Here is a 24107-nt window from a genome sequence, read left to right on the forward strand (position 1 = left end):
CAGTTAGAAACCACTCTTGGCCAGCCAAAGCCAACTTGGGCATTTGAAGTAAATTCCAGATATCCCTCAAGCCAAGCAGAGAATGACGGTGCTGGCTAGAAGGGCCGAATGGCCAGCTCCTGCACTTACTGTCTATTGCCTAAAAAAGCTATGTAAAACCTTCATTTGGATCATCATAAATGAAAGGAAATGAGAGAATTCCATAATCACTTTAGCTTTCCAGACTTACCTATGAGGTAGCTGTCCAGTAACAGGACTGGTGCAACATGAGGTGTAGCTTGAGTTACAATAAGACTGATTAGTGCAGATTTGAAGTTGGGTAGTGTGAACAGTGCTCTAGCAACAATGCCACCCATTGAATGGCCCACAATTGCAACACTGCTCGGTGCACCTTTTTGATCCTATGGACACAAATAGATCAAAATTAAGTTCAGAAGAATTTTAGACCAATGCTGGACACAAGAGACTGCAAGTGCTGGAATCTGGAGCAGCAAAAAGTCTGCTGGAAGAACTCAATGGTCAAGTAGTATCTGATGGAGGGAAGGGATAGTCAATGTTTCAGGTTGAAACTGTGCATCAGGACTGAGAGAGGAGAGAGCCAGGACAGGAAGAAGGGGAGTGGTGAGGCAGGAGTCTGAGGCGATTAGAGGGCCAAGGAGCTTTATAAGGTGACAAGAAGGCTGTGCCAGATAGAGGGGGATTAGAGGGGGTGGGGTTGGAAGACTATGGCCTGCAGACAAAAAAGGAGGGGAAAAGAGAAGAAACAACAAACTAAGCAAATGGGGATGGGCAGTGTGAAGGTCAGAGACAACTGCTCAAGGGAAATAAAAAGGAACACAAAATAAACAGCAACACAAAAAGCTGCCAGGGCTGGGCTCCAAACAAAGTGAGAATAGGCACCGTTAGGGAAGAGGTAAATGGCAGATGGAACCAGAGCCCCTGCGAAAGAAAAGGGGGAACCTATGGATGAACCAGGAAGGGACAGGGAATGAAAATGAGTGATGCTGGTGAGACAGTTTAGGGGAAGAGGGAAGACTAGAGAATGAATGGTGGGGGGGGGGGGGGGTAGGAAGGAGGGAAGAAAGAAATCACCAGAAGGTGAGTACCTAAAATTGGGAAACTCACTTCACTCAGCAAACCCCACACCACCCCCCCCCAGCATTTACCCCCATACCTTGCCCCAGCTCCAATCTCTGCTGGATCTTCACTCAGCAAATCTCACCCCCCAGCATTTACCCCCATACTTTGCCCCAGCTCCAATCTCTGCTGAATCTTCATCATTTGTCCAAACCCCCTCTCTCTAATGCTGAGTCGCCACTCTTTAGCAGTGGCATCACCTTTATACCCCTGTGTCCACATCACAGAGTTCTGGACTCAGCATCTCCTCTGCTCTTATGCCTTATTTCTTTGACAAGGAATCTTCATTCCTCACTTATGACCCTTTCCTCACCAACACCCACTTTGGGCCTTTTATACTCTCTACTTTTTCATCTTCAACTACCACCATGGCATCAATCACCTTCCTTCTTTATTCATCTGGTCCACTCCAACCTCAGTTCCTCTGATTCCAAAACCTTCCATTCACTTCACACCAATCACATCTAGTCATCAAACCTGCATACGAGAGTGGAGGTATCATAGTCTGGTGGACTTACCATTACCTTGCAGGTACCTCCCCATCCCAACCCCTGGACCTTGACCCCATTAAGAACACCAGGTCACTTTTCCCACACTGTTACAGATCCCAACACATCAGGAGATCTGTCTTCCACAATCTCAATTTTTAGACAGAAGAAAGAAACGCAGGGTAGGTTCTTACCCAAGATTTATATGTGGGACTTTTATGGTAGGCTCATTGTTTCTGCAAGTTCTTGTTTCACTAAACTCGTCTCTCACATTCTGACTCAATCCTGTCTCCCTATACCCAAATACTTCCCATCTGCATCTGGGACACCTCCCATGCCCTTCACCAATTCGACAATTTCTGATTCCCTGTCCCCTCACCTCTTCTTCGCCACGTCATCTAACACTGATGTCCAACTAATTCTGCTCCACCAACACTCTCATGCAGCTGGCTGAACTTGTTCTTCTGTACAATTTCTGTTTTGACTCCTCTCACTTCCTATAAATCAAAGGTGTAGCCCTGTGTACCGTATGGACCCAGGCTATGCCCGTCTTGTTAATGGCTACATGGACCAGTCACTGTTCCAAATATTCCCACATACCACTCCCCATCTCCTCCTCTACATCAATGACTGCATATACGGCACTTCTTGCACTTGTGTAGAACTTATTCATTTTATCATTTTCACCACCAACTTCCACTCTACTCACTAGTTCACGTGGGCCATTTCTGACACTTCACCCCCTTTTCTAGATTTCCATGTCCATCTCAGGAGACAAACAATCCACTGACACTTACTACAGACCCATCAACTTCCACACCTCTTGCCACTCTGTCTCTTGTGAGGATGGCCCTTTCTCCAAACTTCTCTGCCTCTGTTACATCTGATCTCAAGATGAGGCCTTCTGAAATGTTCTCTTCTGTGAGGAAATGTGGCTTCTCTTCTACTCTGGTTAATGAGCCCAACTCTTTTACCTCCTCTACTTCTTATTCTTCAGCTTGCATCTCACTGTCCTCCAGACAAAATAGAGTGGCTTTGACTTTTCAATCTGAAGCTCTACATCCAGCACATCATCGTTCATCATCTCCTCTGCTGCAGTTGGGTTCCACCACTAGTCACCAAGGATTTGGTTCTTTAGAGTTGCTAGAGTTGGGGGTGGTACTGGGGATAAGCTCTCACTACCTATTAAATGCTCCCAATGGCATGCATCTTAAATAAATAGCCTCTGACAACCAAGTCCAGCTCCTGGCCTTCTTGTGTGGCTTAGCTACTAAGCCCAGTGGAACTGTTTTTACTGACAGGAGAAGAGTCAAGGCGGGTTATTAGCACCTTAAAGCCTGTCTCTTTGAGCAGATGGGGCTCGTCAGCCATGGTTAACAGTTCATCCAGGAGAAGGAAAACTCTGATCACAAAATTAAAAGAGAAAAGAATAATAGCAAAGTCAATTTTCCCAAGTTCAAGAAACAAAATAGAGGTTACAAGTTCATTTTTGTGATCAAAAAGCTGAATAAAATTACATGACATGTGCCGAACAAGAAATGCAACTATTTTTAATTCCACATTTTATGCTAAAGGAACTCAAGATAATACTAGTGATATGTGCCATAGTTCACGTGATCAGCTTAAAGATTACTTTAATGAGAAAATTTTATCATCCGAATACAAAACTTCTAAAAGCCAAAAGGATAAATTTGCTGCTTTGGGAATAGTTGAGAAATTGCACCAGCTGGATCAAAACTACTGGGTTTCCTTAAAGTTGGAAAAAGCTTACATTTTCCCACAAGACCACAAACAAACAATGCCATGAAAAGGAGACAGTAGGTGTAACCTGGAGCAAATTATAAACTGCAAGAGGTACCTAAAACATCAACTATCCCTTTGCATCCATTGATGCTGCCCAACATGCCAAGTTCCTCCATCAGTTTTTTGTTTGCAAACAATAAAATGAAGTGCATTTGCTTCTACACTGTGCAGCCCTGTTCTATGCTCTTCAAGAAAAATAACTTCATATTAGTATATGGTGGCACATACATACTTAGATAATAAATTTCCTTTGGCTTTCAATTGTGTTGAAGAGTGATAACCAAAATATGAAGTTTGTGATTTACAAGGGGCAATGCATAATCACTGCATGTTATCAAGTAAACAAAGGTAAACACATTCAAACCTAATTCTTCATTAAGTGAATTTTAACAATGGGTCAGTTCTCAAGTTTCTAAAGAACAGATGTACTTCACCTTCAGGAAGCAGACTACTTGTATATCTTTCATAAAAATAGTTGATGCACTAGAGTTCCAAGTAGAAGTTTTGAGTAAGAGAACCAACGGGATCAGAATATAAAGGAGATGGATGGACAACCATAGTCTCAAGAAACTAGAAGGTCCAGGTTGCCTGATTCCATCCTTATCTGTGGTCAATTAGCATATCAGCAGTGAAATATTTTCTATCACTGCCCATCATGTTTTCAGGGCCCTGTTCTTGGCATCAAGTGAGATACAAGTTTGAGATAAGTTGTAAAGTGTGAAATATTCTGAAAGCAAGTATCTTGTTGCAATCTTACCTTGTAAAGTTTGAGGATGACCTTTATACATGCATGCACAAACTTAGTTTGCTTTTCAAGGCTTCCACCGTAAAGTGCCACAAGCTCCTCATTGAAATCAATGCTATAAAAGTCAAAGTGGAACTTGTTGTGTATATCCTCTGCTTTCCTCAGTGCCACAGATCCCAGGGAACGAACTGCAAAACAAGAAAAGAAATATAACTGATATAAAAAAAAAATCAGATGATACCTGTAGAAGCCACCTATCTATTTTGTGCTTGTACTGTACCTTTTGGCATGTTTATGATGGTAATCTATCGCGTGGATTGGGGGCACGGTGGAAGCAAATGAATATAGTTACATATTCCTGCTTTGTCTTATCTAGTAGAGAGGGGGTGAGCCATGAGGGAAATTACATTATTTTGTTGACTACTAAGTCAATTTGACTGCTAACTAAATTGACGCTAACTCATTTAGCTATGCTAATTGGAACATCATTCATTGTTTTGTTAATTACGTTAATAGGAATGCTATTAGACTGCTAATTTAGTTTCATTAGTTTTTTTTAAAATCACTACAAGATTGTTTGTCTTGGCTGGTTTTGTAATAAAGGATCGAATGCATCTTTTTTGATTTGGAAATTTGTCATTTGGAAGTGCATCATAAAATGTTGAGTACCCTGGCTAACTCTCAGCAGTTTTGGTTCGCTTTCCAGTAACTACTCCATTTTGTCAACAACAAAAAAAGTTATATTAAACAAACTCAAGTCTATGGCAAAGGATTGCCTTGGACCTGATGGCAAAACAGGAGAAGCACATGGCAAGTAAATGACCTTTTGCTGATCCATGTTGTGCATTTGTGATTTGAACACAGTTTTTAAAGGTCAGCACTGCCTATCCATTTGGGACTATTGCTCCATCATGCGGCGTTTGCCAGAGGGCTTGCTGCTTTGTTTTATTAAAGTACTAAACATTCCAGTTGCTGACATTTTAACTGAAGGATATTTGTGGATGCTGTAGATGCACAGATTGTATGTTTGTTGCCTATGTTTATTTAATCAAATATCACCGGTGCTGCAGGCAAACAAAGAGTTAATTACCAGTTGTGCAACTAGAGAAAGCAACATGAGTGTATCAAAGCATGGAAATGGTGCCAACGACCCTGGAATCAAGGCTTGCAAACAAGAAAGAAAACCTAAAGCTAAGACAGATTTAATCAAAAGTCCTTGAAAGGAGCATGAAACAAATGTGAACAAAATTAAAAGTTTAATATCATCAATTAATGATCTTTTGAAAAATAAAATGTCTTACCAGTGCAATCTCTCTCTGTGAGGCTGTTGCTAGGCAACATCACATGCTAATCTCATTACCTGAGCAGGAAAGACAAAATGGATGTTCTTCAAACATTGATAACTATTATAGTGCATTCATAGGGAACAGTATGTGAAACAAGGTTTGAACCAAACATGTTAAGCTGAAGGTCATGTTGCTGCAACAAATGAATTTGTGTCCCACTTTCCATCAGGCAGAGTTTCTCAAATCCCAAAGAAGGATTTGACAAGACAATGACAGTGAGTCAAATGACCATGCTTAAATTTCTGTTGGAGGAAAATCTTCTGCATTTACTACCTCCTCTGCTTGCATTGAAACAGAGGCTGATTTAGCTGCATTAATCACACATCAGCAATACTGAAGGACAAACTGCTGGAAGAGCAAGATGAACAATTAATTGCGGAGGAGCTACAGAGAAGGAAAGAACAGCTATGCTAGAGGAAGAGATTACCGCAGAGTTAATGCGCTAAGGACTTCAAATGTGGTGAGTACTGTAAGTACTCCAGCAGGTGTGAGTTCCTGTATTGAAAGGGCACAAAAGAAAACAAAAACACTCAAATTTCAATGTTAATTCATTTGCTCCTCAAGTGTCTGTGAAACATGAGCTAGACCAGGCATGGGCAAACTACGGCCCACGGGGCATATGCGGCCCGTTAAGCTTTTTAATCCGGCCCGCAGAACTTGATGAAATTATATTAATAAACCTTGTTAACGTTTTTTCCCCGCAATTCTGGCGTTTTCCCAATAGATGACGCACTCTATATACATTGACCTTTGTTGAGGTGCAGCGTATTACTCCACATTTGCGCTTTACTTTGTAACCTTGTGGCGACCCATTTCCTGGCACATCCGAACCGGCTCACAATTAGCCAGCGTTCCGGCTAAGGGAAATAGCCTGCGGGGATTTGCGTGCACAGAGCTTTGGAGCCTCTGCGCCACGGGGGGCAGGTTGAGGGATGCTTAAAAGTGAGGCTGGGGATTTCGAATAAAGTTTTTTCCTTCGACTGCAGTTACCGACTCTGTGTCATAATTTTAGCACTGCGTGTAGCACACCGCTACAACCTCTCACCCCTTCTGTAAAGATGAGTGGAGCTAAGAAAAGAAAAGTGGATAGAGAATGTCGGGTGTTTAATAAGGAATGGACAACTAAATATCTTTTTACCGAACACCGATCAACTGCTGTATGCCTGATATGCCAAGAGACTGTGGCGGTTTTTAAAGAATATAATATCAGCCGTCACTTTGCCACAAAACATGCCAACTATGCTAGCGACCAGTCAACGAAAGAACGGGAAGCTAATGCTCAGAGGTTGGCAGCTAATTTACAGGCTCAACAAAATTTTTTTCACCGTCAAACTGCCATTCATGACTCAAGTACCAAGGCGAGTTTTATGCTGTCATTCAAATTAGCAAAGGCCGGCAAGCCTCTGTCTGAAGGCGAGTTTTTAAAAGAATGTATGGTGGAGACAGCAGGTGTATTGTGTCCGGAGAGCAAAGACAAATTTGAAAAAATCAGTTTATCACGCAGGACAGTGACTCGCCGTGTGGAACTGATAGATGAAGATATAACCAGCGACTTAAATAAAAAGGCAGAGTCGTTCACGTTATATTCATTAGCACTGGATGAAAGCAACGATGTAAAAGACACTGCTCAGCTCCTCATTTTTATCCGAGGAATTAACAATACTTTTGAAATAACGGAGGAGTTCTTGACAATGGAGTCTCTGAAAGGAAAAACATGGGGAGAGGACTTGTATGACCGGGTGTCTGCTGTCATCGAAAATATGAAGCTCCCTTGGAGTAAACTTATCAATGTCACCACAGATGGATCTCCTAATTTGACGGGGAAAAATGTCGGCCTGCTGAGGAGAATACAGAATAAAGTGAAAGATGAAAATCCTGACCAGGATGTTATTTTCCTTCACTGCATCATCCACCAGGAATCTCTATGTAAATCGGTATTACAGGTGAATCATGTTGTGAATCCTGTCGTAAAACTTGTCAACTTTATACATGCAAGGGGACTTCAGCACCGTCAGTTCATCACGTTCCTGGAGGAAATTGATGCGGATCACCAGGACCTACTTTATCACTCCCGTGTCCGCTGGTTAAGTTTGGGCAAAGTGTTTCAATGAGTATGGGAGCTCAAAGAGGAGATCGGTGCATTTTTGGAGTTACTGAGGAAGGCCGGCGAATTTCCTGAGCTGAGCAACAAGAGCTGGCTTTGTGACTTTGCGTTTGCTGTGGATATATTTTCACACATGAATGAACTGAACGTGAAGCTACAGGGGAAGGATCAGTTTGTGCATGACATGTACACAAACGTGAAAGCCTTTAAATCCAAGCTGGCTTTTTTCTCCAGGCAAATTTTGAATAAGTTATTCACTCATTTTCCCACACTAGCCACGCTGGAAGAGGCCGGCGCAAATGTGAAAAAATACAGCGAGTCACTGGATGCGCTGCACAGAGAATTCTGCCGTCGCTTTTCTGATTTTGAAAAAATTGACAAGTCACTTCAGTTGGTGGCCTGTCCCGTCACAAGATCCTGAAACAGCACCAGAGGAGCTACAGCTGGAACTGATCGACCTTCAGTCTGACCCCGTCTTAAAAGAGAAGTTCAACTCTCTTAAACTAAATGACTTTTATGCTTCACTTGGTAAAGAGGTGTTTCCAAACCTCTGGAGGACGGCACAGAAAATGCTGGCGTTGTTCGGCTCGACCTATTTGTGTGAACAGGCGTTCAGCTTCACGAACATCAACAAAGCCAGCCACAGATCCAAGTTAACTGACCAACACCTCAGATCCATCCTGAGAATCGCCACAACAAAACTAAATCCAGACTTTGATGCGCTGGCTAAAAAGGGAGACCAACAACACTGTTCCCACTGAAATTAAAAATGTTTCTTCGTTGTGTTATGTAAAAAATGCATTTGAAAATATTTTTTTCAATAAGCCTTACATGTTACATGTCATTTCTGTTAAGTGATGGAGATGAGTAGTGCGCAGGTGCACGTACGTTCTCAAAATAAAAAACTCGCTCCACATACTGGCGCGCTCTCATTGTTCTGTCATTGTGCGGGTCGTTGTTGAGTTTTGGCACAGGGGACAATTGAATAAGAAGGAGCAGGACAAGTAGACCTGCATCTCCTACCGTTTTTGAAATAAAGACAGTCAGGAGGAGAGTGATGATGATAATATCTTGAAGGATAACAGAATTTTCAGTGCTTTAAAATAATAACTGTTACTATTTTAAAAAGCTGTATTTTATTCATTTAATTTTCAGTGTTTTAAAAGTCATTTCAATAAATAGCTAAATACCATGGGACTTCAAAGACAGATATTTTGTTGTAATGCATTTGTTCATTTTCAATTGAAATTAAAGCACATGTTTTCTACATATCCCATGATATTTTATTTTTTCTTATGAGGTGTATTACCAAAACACTCCGTCCATCTGCTCCTGGTCCGGCCCCCCTGTCAAATTTTAGAACCCTTTGTGGCCCTCAAGTCAAAAAGTTTGCCCACCCCTGAGCTAGACCCTTCCCCCATAGAGGTAGTTCAGGGTGTTTACTCTCAGCCTGCACAAAAGAGGCTCTCTGAACACATGTAATATCCAACAGCTCAAAGTGCTCATTGGGATATTCACTTACAGCATGGAAAGACATTTGTTTCAGATGACAGAGGTCAAAATAGTATTATTAATAATATGAGGAAGCAAAATGAAATAATAACCTTATTGGTGCAACAGCAACACAATTCATTTTTGCCAAAAAGAGAGATTCAAATCTTTGATGGATATCATGCATTCATGGGGGCTTTAGAAGTCAAAGGCAAGACTGACAGCCATAGTGATTGCCTCTAATTCCTTGAAAAGTACACTAGCAAGACCCTGTCAGAATTTGCCAGCATATTGATCCTAAGAAAGGTTATGTAAAAGCCAAGGCTTTACTACAGTAACATTTTGGTTATAAATAGAAAATTGCATCCACCTACATGCAAAAGATTCTTTCTTGGGTACCTATCAAATTTGAAGACGTGAAAGCTCTTCAAGACTACAGACTTAGAGGTTGTTGCAATGCCATGGAAGAAGTGCAGGCATGCATGAGCTGGACATGCATGCTAATATGTCGACTGATGCAAAGAAGTTGTGCCAATTTTATTGCGCTAAACAGAGGGATCTCTCAAGATGGTCTCACCTGAAGCATGTCCATTTGCCAGAGACTAATTCAGAAATTAAGCTGCTGATAGTGACAAATGTGCCTAAAGCACAGGAATTGAAGTGTTATTAATGGACCTTATGCAATTAGAACAATGTTGGGTTGGACTGAGAATGGACCACTGAAAAAGAGACCATGGTGTTGGGAGAAATAGTGCTCAGCCTGAGTTGATAGCTAACGGGATTGCAGTTTTGAACTGTGATAAGCTTTGGCAGCTGCAGCTTAAGGCAGACTTCCGTACATGCAGTCAGGATGAACAATCTGGTTTGTCAAGAAAAGACCTGGAGCTGGTTATAAACTCTGCAAAACTGGTGGACGACCACTACCTGATCAGTATACCTTTAAAAAAGGTGGTAAACATGTCAAATAATAGTAGGATTGCTGAACAATGTGCTCTAAATCTAAGAAAGAGGTTTAAGAAGGATTTGTAATTTCACACTGACAGAGCACACAAGGTTTTGCTGAAAGAGTGCCAGCAGAGGATCTGGAACAGTGATGAGAAATGTCTGGTATATTACACATCACAGTGTTTATCACCCCAGAAAAGGGAACCATTGTGTTGTGTTTGACTGTGGAGCAACTTTTCAGGAATATTGTGGCGACCCACTTTCTGCGCAGGCAAACCGGCTCACAAATAGCCAGCGCGCGGGGGGGGAGACTTTGGTAATGCACCTCTGACGTCATTTCTGCCCAGAGAGGGCGAGCGCTAGGGATTAAATGCCAGCGCTGCGAAGTTTGAATAAACTAGTCTCGAAACGACTTACCGACTGCGTGTCGTCTCTAGCTCTGTATGTAGTACATCGCTACATTGGTGACCCCGACGGTCCAAACAGGATTTGGACCAAAGATGACTGACTCTTCATCTGTTCATGTAGTTTCGCTAAAACTGCTGACCTTCTGGACGCTGTGACCACGCGTGTGGTTTAGCCAAGCAGAAGCCCAGTTCCAGATTCGGCAGATATCCGCTGATTCCACGTGTTACTATCATGTGGTGAGTGCCCTTGACCAGGAGATGGCCGCCCAGGCTGCTGATTTCATACAGTTGCCCCCAGAAGAAGGCAAATATGAAGCATTCAAAGCGCTGCTGATTGGGACCTTTGGCCTCTCATGGCATGAGCGGGGTGCCTGCCTGCTTCACCTGGATGGTTTGGGAAACAGACTGCCGTCAGCATTGATGAACGAGATGCTGGCCCTGGCTGACAGACACAAGCCCTGCCTCATGTTCGAGCAAGCATTCCTAGAGCGATTGCCTGAGGACATACAGCTGCTGCTGGACGACGCAGATTTCAGCGACCCCCGGAAGGTGGCGGCCCAGGCAGACGTGCTGTGGAAAGCCAAGAGGGACAGCGTGGCGTCTGTTGGTCGGATTACCAGGCCACGCACCAAACAGTGGACCAGACCAGGCCCAGCAGGGGGGTACACTCAACACAGAGGCAGGAGTGAGGAGGACAGTGAACAGCGGTGTTTCTACCACCAGCGGTGGGGCACAGAAGCCCGCCATTGTCACCTGCCCTGCAAGGGCCAGGGCCAGCAGCCGCTAATGAATAAGGCAGCTGGCCACCAGGACAGCCTCTTGTACGTCTGGGTCAAAGAGTCCGGACGCCGCTTCTTGGTCAACACCGGAGCGGAAATCAGCGTCTTGCCCCCGACAGGGTACGATACCCGCAACAGGAAGCCAGGACCCACCCTGAGGGCCACAAACGGCAGCACGATATGGACCTACGGCACCTGCACAGTGCAGCTGCAGTTCGGCGCCAGCCGGTTCACGTGGGAGTTCACACTGGCCGCCGTGGCCCAACCACTCCTGGGGGCAGACTTCTTGCGAGCTCACAGCCTGCTGGTTGACTTGCAAGGGAAAAGACTGGTACATCCGAGACTTTCCAGACATTCTCCCTGGGTGAAGCCAAGTTGCCGGCCCCACACCTGGACTCCATCACGCTGTCAATGAATTCACCAGAATCCTGGCGGATTTTCCATCGATTCTGGCACCGCAGTTCACGGCAGCCATGCCCAGACACAGGGTACAGCACCACATTCTGACCTGACCCAGGGACCACCCCTTCATGCCCACGCACGAAGGCTCCCCCACGGAAAATCTCTGCCTGGCGAAGGAGGAGTTCAAGAGGATGGAGGAATTGGGGATCATACGGAGGTCCGACAGCCCATGGGCCTCCCCCCTGCACATGGTGCCCAAAGCAGCCAGGGGTTGGTGACCATGTGGTGACTACCGCAGACTGAACGAGGCTACAACTCCAGACCGCTACCCTTTGCCGCACATACAGGACTTTGCAGCAAACCTGCATGGGGCAAGAACATTTTCCAAAGTAGACCTCGTCCGGAGATACCATCAAATCCCGGTGCACCCTGAAGACATCCCCAAAACAGCACTCATCACCCCGTTCGAGTTCCTCTGAATGCCGTTCAGCTGGAAGAATGCTGCACAGATGTTCCAGCAGCTAATGGATGCAGTGGGACGCGACCTGGACTTTGCGTTCATCTATTTGGACAACATCCTTATCGCCAGCAGTAGTCGTCAGGTGCATCTGTCCCACCTCCGCCAGCTCTACTCCCGCCTGAGTGATTTCGGCCTCACGATCAACCCGGCCAAGTGCCAGTTCAGTCTCAATACCATCAACTTCCTGGGCCACAGGATTACCAAAGACAGGGCAACACCTCTGCCGGCCAAGGTAGACGTGATCCGCCACTTTGCCCGGCCCAACACGGTCAAAGGCCTACAGGAGTTCGTCGGTATGGTGAACTTCTACCACCGTTTCCTCCCCTCAGCAGCCCGTATCATGCGCCCTTTGTACACCTTGATTTCAGGTAAAGGCAAGGGCATTACTTGGGACGAGGAGGCCACGGCCGCTTTCATTAAAGCCAAGGAAGCCTTGGCAGATGCCGCGATGCTGGTGCACCCCAGAACAGACGTTCCGACCACCCTCACAGTGGATGCATCCGACACAGCAGTCGGTGGGGTGCTGGAGCAGCTCATCGAGGGGCGCTGGCAACCCCTGGTGTTCTTCAGCAAGCACCCGAATTCAAGTACAGTGCCTTCGACCGGGAGCTGTTGGCACTGTATCTGGCAATCCGGCATTTCAGGTACTTCTTAGAAGGCAGGCCGTTTGCCGCGTTCACAGACCACAAACCGTTGACCTTCGCATTCATGAAGGTGTCCGATCCCTGGTCGGCTCGCCAGCAGTGACATCTGTCCTACATACCCGCCTACATACCCGAGTACACGATGGACATCCAGCATGTCTCGGGGAAGGACAACATCGTGGCGGACGCACTCTCCAGACCAGCTGTCCAGGCCCTGTCCCTGGGGGTGGACTATGCAGCACTGGCGGAGGTGCAGCAGGCAGATGACTAGATGCCCAGCTACAGGACCGCAGTCTCGGGTTTGCAGCTGCAGGACTTTCTCGTAGGCCCAGGTGAGAGGACCCTCCTGCGCAACATGGCTACCAGTCAATCTCGCCCCATCGTCCCGGCAGCCTGGAGGCGGCGGGTTTTCGACTCCATACACGGTTTGGCGCACCCATCTATCAGGACAACCGTCCGGCTGGTCTCCAGCAAGTTCACGTGGCACGGACTTCACAAGCAGGTCAGTGAATGGGCCAGAACGTGTGTTCAGTGCCAAACAGCCAAGGTGCAGCGGCACAGTAAAGCCCCGCCACAGCAGTTTGAACCCACCCACCAGAGGTTCGACCACATTCATGTGGATATTGTGGGCCCCCTACCTGTGTCCCGAGGAGCACGGTACCTCCTAACTATGGTAGACCGGTTCACGAGGTGGCCAGAGGCGGTCCCGCTCACCGACACATCTGCCGAGTCCTGCGCCTGAGCACTGATTGCAACCTGGGTAGCATGCTTCGGGGTACCAGCCCACATTACCTCCGACACAGGCGCCCAGTTCACCTCCAACCTGTGGTCTGCTGTGGCCAGCCTGTTGGGAGCGCAGCTACACCACACAACTGCCTACCACCCACAGTCGAACGGACTGGTGGAACGCTTCCACCGTCACTTGAAGTCAGCTCTCATGACCCGCCTGAGAGGACCTAACTGGGTGGATGAGCTTCCTTGGGTCCTGCTTGGAACTCGCACAGCGCCCAAAAAGGATCTGCATGCCTCGACAGCCGAGTTGGTGTACGGCGCGCCCCTGGCCGTCCCAGGAGAGTTCATACCAACCCCAAGGGGGCAAGAGGAAGAACCTGCAGCAGTCCTGGACAGGCTACACGAGAGGCTCGGCAACCTGGAACCCACACCGACTTCACAGCACGGACGGACCCCAACCCATTACCCAAAGACCTGCAGAACTGTAAGATTGTGTTTGTACGAAGGGGCGGACACCGGGCACTGCTACAGCGGCCATACGTGATCAACAACAATGGGTCCACATTCGTGCTGGACGTTGGGGGGAGAGAGGAGGTTTTCACAGTGGACCGACTCAAACCAGCCCATGTGTACTTGGCGCAGCCGGTCGAGGTTCAGGCACCGCGGCGCAGAGGCAAACCTCCCAAACAGAGGCTGATCCAGACTGTGGACACTGGGGGGGTGTATCGCTGGTTCTGTGGGGGGGGGGGGTAATGTGGTGACCCACTTTCTGCGCAGGCAAACCAGCTCACAAATAGCCAGCACACGGGGGGAGACTTTGGTAATGTAGTACATCGCTACAATATCACTTAATGCTCAGCTCTTACAGGGCTAGATCTTAACAGCTCACTGACTGGAGTGTTAACCAAATTTGGAAAAGAATCAGTGGTGATCATGGTAGATAATGAATCAATGTTTCATCAGGTTAAAGTACCAGTGGAAGATGCAGATCTGCCAAGGTTTCAATGGTGGCCTGATGGTGACCTCAGCCAAAATATGATATATTTTAGAATGGTGGCACATCTCTTCAAAGCAACTTCATCACTGAGCTGTGCCAGCTTCACTATTAGGAAATGCACAGAAACCAATCAATAGTTCAGCTGCGAGACTGTGCTTAAGATTTTGCATCACTTCTACGTTGACAACTGCCTTGTGTCAGTGTCCCCCGAGGAAGAAGCAATGTCTCTCTCTCTATCATGACCTTGTATCTATTTGTGCTAAAGGTGGCTTGCAACTCACAAAGTGGCTAAGCAACAGACATAGTGTGCTAGCTGTGATGCCAGAGGAACAAGGGTGAAAGACATGAAAGGTTAAGATATACTTTCAGCGGAGAGAGTACTGTGTGTGTGTGCAATGGTGCATTCGGTCTGATACTACAAGTTTAATATCACGATCCAAGATAGACCTCTCACTAGAAGGGCAACTCTCTCCACAGTTGGTTCCATCTACAAACCCCATTTCCAGAAAAGTTGGGATATTTTCCAAAATGCAATAAAAACAAAAATCTGTGATATGTTAATTCACGTGAACCCTTATTTAACTGACAAAAGTACAAAGAAAAGATTTTCAATAGTTTTAATGATCAACTTCTTTGTAAATATACACAAATTTAGAATTTGATGGCTGCAACACACTCAACAAAAGTTGGGACAGAGTTAAAATAAGATTGAAAAGTGCACAGAATGTTCAAGTAACACCGGTTTGGAAGACTACATTATGCAGGCTAATTGGTAGCAGGTGAGGTATCATGACTGGATATGAAAGTAGCGTCCATCAAAGGCTCAGTCTTTGCAAGATTCGTGAAGAATTGTTAGTCAGTTCAAAAGGAACATTTCCCAATGCAAGATTGCAGAGAATTTAAGTCTTTCAACGTCTACAGTACATAATATTGTGAAAAGATTCAGAAAATTCAGAGACATCTCAAGTGCGTAAAGGGCAAGGTCAGAAAACACTGTTGAATGCACATGATCTTTGAGCCCTCAGGCGGCACTGCCTAAGAAACCGTCATGCTACTGTGACAATTATAGCCACCTGGGCTTGGGAGTACTTCAGAAAACCATTGTCACTTAACACAGTCCGTCGCTGCATCCAGAAATGCAACTTGAAACTGTATGATGCAAGCAGGAAGCCATACATCAACTCAATGCAGAAACGCCGGCAAGTTCTCTGGGCCCAAGCTCATCTCAGATGGACCGAAAGACTGTGGAACCATGTGCTGTGGTCAGATGAGTCCACATTTCAGCTGGTTTTCCAAAAAAATGGGTATCGAGTTCTCCGTGCCAAAGATTAAAATGACCATCCTGATTGTCAACAGCGAAAGGTGCAAAAGCCAGCATCTGTGATGGTATGGGGGTGCATCAGTGCCCATGGCATGGGTGAGTTATATGTATGCGAAGGTACCATTGACTCTGAGGCATATATTAGGATTTTAGAGAGACATATGTTGCCATCAAGGCGACATCTCTTCCCGGGACGTCCATGCTTATTTCAGCAGGACAATGCCAGACCACATTCTGCATGGCTTTGTAGACACAGAGTGCGTGTGCTTGACTGGCCTGCTGCAAGTCCAGATAGTCCAGATCTATCTCCTATTGAAAATGTATGGCGCATCATGAAGAGGAGAATCAGACAACAGAGACCACGGACTGTTGAGCAGCTGAAGTCTTATATCAAGCAAGAATGGACAAAATTTCCAATTGCAAATCTACTACAATTAGTATCCTCAGTTCCAAAATAATTAAAAAGTGTTATTAAAAGGAAAGGTGATGTAACACAATGGTAAGCATGCCTCCGTCCCAACATTTGTTGAGTGTGTTGCAGCCATCAAATTCTAAATTTGTGTATATTTACAAAATACAATAAAGTTGGTCCATAAAACTATTGAAAATCTTTTCTTTGTACTTTTGTCAGTTAAATAAATTCACATGAATTAACATATCACAGATTTTTGTTTTTATTGCATTTTGGAAAATATCCCAACTTTTCTGGAAATGGGGTTTGTATGATCCCTTGGGAATCTTGAGTCTGGTGGTGCTATCTGCTAAGAAGGTCCTAGAAGACCGATGTAAGAAAGGGCTTGTTGGCTGGGATAACACAATACCTACACAAGTTGTTCATGAGTGGATAAGCTGGCTGGAAAAACTCTGTCAGTTGAAAGGCTTCAATGTTGTTAGATGTTTGAAACCCCTGAATTTTGAAGAAGGTCCTGACACGCTGTTATACCACTTTTCAGACACAAGCAAAGATAGCTATGGAGCATTGACCTACCTGTTGTTGCATTACATACACTCTCATGTGCACTGTGCTTTTATCTGAGGTTGCTCTGTTGAAGTCGGTGTCCATCCCTTTTACGGAACTCACTGCTCGCTGCTGCAACAGTGGTAAGCCGTATAGACGCATGGTGGAGGAACGAGCTGCACGTGCAGCTTCAGGACTCAGTGTTCTGGACGGATAGCACTTCCGTTCTTTAGTATATCGAGAATGAAACTTCCAGGCTCCAAACCTTCATTGCAAACAGAGTTTCAGAATCTCTTAACGTCTCACAAGCATCTCGATGGAGGTACGTAAACACTTCAAGCAACCCGGCAGATGTGGCCTCTAGAGGGCTGAAGGTGAAACCATTCCTGAATAATGAGACATGGGTGCCCCAGCATCTTCTTCAGACTGAAAGGGAATGAATGGTCTGTGAATTCCAACTGCTCTGGAGAACTTCTGCTAGGTGATCCAGAACTCAAGAAGAGTGCTACAGTGAATGCCATGCAGAATGAAGAGGAGGTGTACGTAGTTACTTGAAAAATTTATCACTTCTCGTCATGGACCCATTTGAGGAAGACGGTGGTTATGCCTGAAGAGTCTAAACATCCTTTTATACTGACAAAGAAACTTCAAATCTCAGCCCTCATTCTGAGACATGTACAGTCTAGAAGTGGGACATAATGGCTGTAACCACGTTACCCAGGTTGCATCAAAAATACTGGATTCCTGGTGCTAGTAAGTAAAAATACCGTAAAAATATAAATAATAAAAATACTGGATTCCTGGTGCTATAAGAATCCTGCCCAAGTGTGTTGTTTGTCAACAGTTACACTAAGCTCCAGGATGCCAATAAGTGGCAGATCTACCTCTGGGCAGGGTCTCTCCAGATGAATCTCCATTTACAAGTGTACTTTGGAACTTTTGAGGTGAAGAGCAGAAGTACAGTGAAGGTGGATGAGGTCATATTTACCTGTCTAGCTATATAAGCTGTTCACATTGAAGTGACATCTTCTTTAGACACAGATTCCTTTGTCAATTCAGAATCAGGTTTTATATCTCCGTCACATGTCATGAAATTTGTTAACTTAGCTGCAGCAGTACAATGCAATATTGTACAGAAAAAAATCAATTACAGTAACTATATATATGTGTATTAACTAGTTCAATTAAAAATAGTGCAAAACAAAAATAATTTTTAATAAGTGAGATAGTGTTCGTGCATTCAATTCCTTTTAGAAATTGAATAGCACAGGGAAAGAAGCAGTTCCTGAATCGCTGAGTTTGTGCCTTTAGGCTTTTGTACCTCCTTCCTGACAGTAACAATCAGAAGAGGGCAAGTCCTGGGTGATGGAGGTCCTTAATAATGGATGTCACGTTCACTTCAACGCTTTATGGCAAGACACGGACAGTTTCGTGAACTGCACACTGTTAATGCAACAAACTTTATTGGAGCAGAGTGCGAGTTGCAAGAAGCCATTGAGAAGTGGAATCATTCATGGATCAGTGATGTCCATTTTTGAAAGGAAATTCAGTGAGCTTTTAACACCCATCCCCCCCAGCTGGATCACATCATGGAGGAACATGGAAGTAATTGAGTATTTGATCAGGTCTGAGTGAAAGGTCCCTAATTTCATCATGAAGGTACAGAGTCTTGACGAACAGGGTTTCCACAGAGTCCTTTGTGAAAAAGAGGTTGTTATCAATGGTCATCCAGTTAGTAAAGCATCCTCCAATCCCAATGATCTGGAAGCACTAACACCTAACCATCTTCCTTACCAAGAGGAGAGTTCCAAAAGGAAGACATTTATGTTCATTGTAGATGGAAGCAAGTTCAATACATTCAAACTTGTTTTGGAAACAGTGGGAAAGGAGTATTTAGCACAGTTACAGGAACACCAGGAATAGTCAGGTATAAAATGCAATTTCCTCCCAGGAGACATGGTGATTATAGCTGATGACACAGTGCCTCAAAGCTCATGGATTGTGGGAAAAGCCATTAAAATCTTTCCAAACAAAAGAGGGTTTGTACAGCAGGTGAGCATCAAGACCAGACAACTGCCTGGTCAGGCTTATAACCAAGATCTGCTTATAAGGGGGCAGCGGTTTGTGGAACTACAGCTCTAGAAGCTTCATAGTTTTGACTTGACTTACTGACCTGACAGAGAGTGGGGGTAAAGATCACTGTGTACTGGGCTAAGTGCTGGTAACCACTGGCCCAGACAACTGACATGACTTGACTGGAAGAAAGAGGAAAGGCTGGGATATTGGAGCCATTTATCTATTTCCTGTCTGTATTGTATTTTTGGCACATTTATTGTGTCATGTGGGTTGGGTGTGTAAGAAACAGATGAGCATAGTTATGCCTTCATGCTTTGTCTTAATTTTGTTTAGTCTAGTGGAGAGGGGGTGAGCCACGGGGAATGATATTTTTAGTTGACCTCTAAGTTAGTTAGACCACTAACTTCGCTTTGCTATTACTAATTGTAATGCTAACTTCACCAATTACATTATTTTACTACTTAGTATTGCTAAGATTGCTTGATTGTATGGAAAATTTTGTTATTTCGCTAATTATAATAATTAGAGCTAATTTAGTTTTGTTAGTGCTTTTTAAAAAAAAAATCACAAGAAGATCATTCGACTTTGCTGGTTTCGTAATAAAGGATCAGACATACCAACATACCTCTATCAATTTGAAAATTCATTATTTGGAAGTGCGTTTTACAGTGTTGAGTACCCTGGCTTAGTCTCTCAGCTGTTCTGGTTTGATATCACGTAACTGCTACAATGTCAATATATTTTTTTTAAATGGTGTGCTTACCCTTCATTGGCTATGCTTTGAAATATCATTTTGTGCCTATATTGTTTTTTATGAGGTCGAGTTGCGAGCTCGACATCAACCCGGCACAGATGGAGAGCGCACTCGGGGGTGGCCGGTCACTCACTAGATCTAACTCGGGAACCTCCGTTCTCCAACCTGGCGCTGATCTCACTGCACCACCAGCCGACCGATAACAATGTGTAAAAAGGCTTTTCCTCACACCTCCCTTGCACCTCTTCTACAAAACATTATATCTGAGTCCCTGATCCTTCAACTAGGCTGCAATGGGAACAAATCCTAACTATTTTCAATACATCAAATAAATAAGGTACACATCACCCTTACAGTCTGCTTCACCATTCTATAAGATCATGACTGATCTAATTTTCCACAAGTCCACTTTCCCATCCTATCCCCATAACCCTCAATGTCTAAAAATCTCAGCTTTGAGAACATTCAAGGTTACAGTCTCTGGGACATAGAGTTAAAAATAATCCCACCTTTTCATGTCTCAGTCTGGGATTGCTGACTCCTAAATGTCCTCTAGTCCTCGACTTGCCTATGAGAAGCAACAACCTCTCAGCATTTAACCTGCCAATCCCCCAATAACATTTGCTGATCTACAAACATCACCTTTCATTCTTCTAAACTTCAATAAGTATAGATGGACCCCGTTCAGGTCTTCCTCATAAGACAATCTCTCCATACGTTAGATCATCCTCAAGAGCCTTCTCCAAACTGACTCCAAGGGTAATGCCATTCCTTAAATCAACCAAATCTGTACTCAATATTCTAGATGTGGTCTCACCAACACATGCACTGTTGTACTAAACTACATTATGTTTATACTCTAATTCCTTGAAGTTAAAGACAGTATTCCATTATCCTTCCCGATTTCCTCTCCAACAATTTAATTTTAACAATATAACTGAAATTCCTCATTCCTAGAACCTTTCCAGTAAATAATTTTGAACTCTTACTAGGCAGCCATCTTTCCGAAAATCAGATGAGCATATTTCTTGTACAAGCACAAGAATGAAACCAACATACCAAATTTTGCTTCAAAAGCATACCTTGTTTATAACTCCCAGCATTTCCAGGAAGAAACAAAACAGGAATTCCTGAAGGTTTTAGCCCATTTCGTGCTTCAGCAGAATCTCTTTCTTCATAAAGGTACAGACCATAACTTGGATAGTGATTGGAAACTTTCTTTGGAAGCTTTATTTTCTGTTTTCATACAACAAATGAAACAGTATTGGGGTTATACCTCCTCACTTTACACTAACTTTTATAGTTCATATAATTTTTTCAAAATTAGCCACAATTTTGCATTATCCTCATTACACACAAAAGTTCATGGATGAACTGAAATAAAAGTTAAGTCGTATACAAAATACCCACATCAGGAACTGAATATGACATATTCCCTGTTACAGGAAATCCCCAATGAGACAAAGGTTTAAGTCAAAAATAAGAAAACTTAACATATACTTAGATACATCATATGATTATAGTTGTGTTGTTATTAATTATTGTGCTATTTATCTTTTTGTTTCCATCAGATCCAGAGTAACAATTATTTTGCTCTCTTTTACACTTCTGTATAGGAAACGACATAGAAGAATTTTGAATCCTGGTAATGAGTAATCTGGTAACAGGAAGTAGGGAGAAATCACTTCCACCTACTGAAGGCCATCTCTTTTCTATTACATGAATAATACCAAAATTATTGCTTTGTAAACATCGTCATAGGAATTCCATCTGATCTAGGGATCCATTTAGGCCGCACTTTCACTAATAGATACAAGAACCTGACCAATTTTTTTTTAAATACTGGGCAAAATCTGGTACTTAAGACTGTCTATCATCAGTGTTTGGAATACCACAAAACATAGTTAGATTGTATTGGCTTAAATGATTTCTGATATGTTATCTAGCACCTCATTCTCCAAAATAAAACTAATAGGCCCTATTTATCAGAACATTACATAAAAAAGTCCATCCTTTTTAAGTAAACAATCCTCTCTGCTATGAGGTAACCCGTTTATTAAATGACAATGGGTAGAATGAGTTTCCTCAATAATGCTAGATCAAGCAAACAGATGCGATGCACAAAAAGAATAATTTAGTAAATAGTTAATTAACAAATGTTTCTGTATTTTGCTGGGAATATGATCTACAATAAATATCATTCAAACACATCATTGCAGCAATTTCACTACAATCCCTGACAATATTGTTTAACTGTCTTGAAGTTAAAGACAGGTTTAGGATTTAGATTCAAGAGTTAAAGATTTTAAGGTAAAAATTCCAATGAAAAGTTTGTCAGGTAAATCTATACGAATGAAAATGGATGAATCACATACTCGCGTCTATTCAGCAAGTACCTTTCTGATAGTTTCTATATCCCAATTCCAGGTTAAGCAATACCAGTTTTAAAATTTAAACCCGTTTTCAGTTCCCCTCCTTGATGTCATCCCCTCCTAACATCCTAACAGACCTGCATACAACCCAGTGCTCCTCCAGCCCCAGCTGCCTCAATGTCGCCATTGTAAGCTAGGTCGTGACTCTGGAATTTTCACCCTAAACTTAACTACGTTTTAAAATCTCTTTTACCTTCCTTAAAGGATGCCTTAAATTTTAACTTGTAGGTAAAACAAGTTATGTTTCTATGAAGTGTTGCTACATTAGAAGGTGCTATATAAATGGTTCCTGCATAACGCTACAGGCCATTCGTGACCATGATTGCAGCTGCAAGCCAGATATGCTAAACTTCCTCATTTTGTTTCACACCATTTCCTCAAAGAATTAATGCCTTGATAAAAGAAAATTCTAATCACAAACAGGAGAAAATCTGCATGATGGAAATCCAAGTAGCAGTCCCGCAGAAAGTTCTTGGCCCGAAACTCTTCATAGATGCTGCCGGCCTGCTGAGTTCCTCCAGCATTTTGTGAGTTAAAGGAAAATTCTACAGTGTTGCCTGTCCCCAATTTTGTGTCTTTATCAATTTGCCACTTATTGGGAATTATCAGTTTTCTCATCTCAGATCATTTAAATATTTTAGCAACTTTTCCATTATCCTCCTCAATTACAATGAATACAAAGGTATCACTGTCCCACATCCCATCTAGTTCAGTGAATCTACACTGTAGTTTTTACTGTCCGCATCCTGTATTTCATGCACATTCTCAGCAAAATATAGATCTCCAGTAATGCTTTGTGGAGATTCATAACCAGCTTATTTCATATGCTAAGACTAAGTAATTAGTTGCCAGCACTTTTTTTTAAGCTGGAAGATCAGGTGCGTAATAAAAATTATGTATTTGTTATGGCCAAAAATAGAAATTGAGGCTCCAACATTGGAACAACTATGTCTAAAGTTGAGGAATTTTGGTGACGGTAATTGAAGGATATAAATTTGCCAAAGAAGGTACAAAGATGGGAGGATTTGATATGGAATGCGAACACACGAAAATGCAAAAAGGAAACAAATCGAGGAAGCTTCCCTACATGTAAATTTTAATAAAAGACAACAAAGAACAACCAAATGGGCTCTCTTTGCATAACAAATTTAAATTTGCAGGCAGGCCGCGGCACAGTAGTAAAAGGGACTGAGATCATCATCGAAGAATGTAAAATTCAACCAAAGCCTGAACAAGATGTAATCAGATGGTGACCTGGAATTTCATATCTATAATCCAAATTTAACTGAAAACATTCTGGAATCAGGTGCCTTGAAACGTTAGAATATGGTTATATCCTTGTCAAAATACTAGGTACAGAGCTAAAGTGCACTGACAAACCAGACTGGCCTGTTGCACGGCCAGAACTGACAACTCCTTGCAGCCTTACTCTGCAAAGCCTGGTTGTTACCTGGTCGGAGTACGTACAACCGGCCGCCGGAGCAACTTACAAGATATTCAGGGTACTGGAACATGTAGGTCATGTTGCACTTATTTTCTTCATACACAAACAACACATCCCATACTCCGAGCCCTACCAAAACCAGCAGAAACCCATGCAACCAACCACTCTTGCAGCCAGCCATCTCCACGCTTTCGATTTAGCCGGCACCACCTCACGACCACCGGCCGAGGCAGACGCGGCATCCGATTGGTTGCTTTTGATATAAATCAAGGACCTCTATCCCGGATTGGTCCAATGAAGGATGGAGACGTGAGGCGGGACTTTGTTGTTACGCTAGTTTGACTTCACAACAACGCGAGAAACGTAATGAGGTAATTGAGGACTGGGCGTCGCGTTCAGTAGGCCATGTTGTTAAGGTCGCTGCTCGTTAATTAAGCAGTTAATTAAAGTTTTTATTGTCAGTTAAGTTCAGAAATAACAAGACAACCTTTTCACCTTATTAAGACACAATAGACTGGAGATGCTGGATTGTGGAGCAAAAGGTTTAAAAAAACTGCAGTGTCTCAATGACAATTCCTCACC

At 43.5% G+C, this 24107-nt stretch overlaps 1 protein-coding gene across 7 annotated transcripts in view; it reads right to left on the reverse strand.

Moving 5' to 3' along the window:
- pgap1 (post-GPI attachment to proteins inositol deacylase 1) overlaps positions 1-23741 on the reverse strand; it is a 129576-nt gene extending 105835 nt beyond the window's left edge. For 2 of the 7 annotated variants that reach the window (XM_059966933.1, XM_059966932.1), the window contains exons 1-4: positions 23572-23710; positions 20732-20885; positions 4186-4361; positions 230-401 (exon numbers count right to left, since the gene is read on the reverse strand). In XM_059966933.1, coding sequence (XP_059822916.1) covers positions 230-401; positions 4186-4361; positions 20732-20885; positions 23572-23706 — 637 coding nt within the window. In that variant the 5' untranslated portion in view covers positions 23707-23710. Of the gene's footprint in view, positions 1-229; positions 402-2954; positions 3028-4185; positions 4362-5474; positions 5534-20731; positions 20886-23571 lie in introns of those variants that run through there. The other 5 variants (XM_059966934.1, XM_059966935.1, XM_059966938.1 and 2 more) reach the window with 5 other exon arrangements.
- Between the last annotated feature and the right edge of the window lie 366 nt (positions 23742-24107).

The sequence above is a fragment of the Hypanus sabinus genome, chromosome 4 (assembly GCF_030144855.1).
Source record: "Hypanus sabinus isolate sHypSab1 chromosome 4, sHypSab1.hap1, whole genome shotgun sequence".
In the NCBI taxonomy this organism is placed as follows: Eukaryota; Metazoa; Chordata; class Chondrichthyes; order Myliobatiformes; family Dasyatidae; genus Hypanus; species Hypanus sabinus.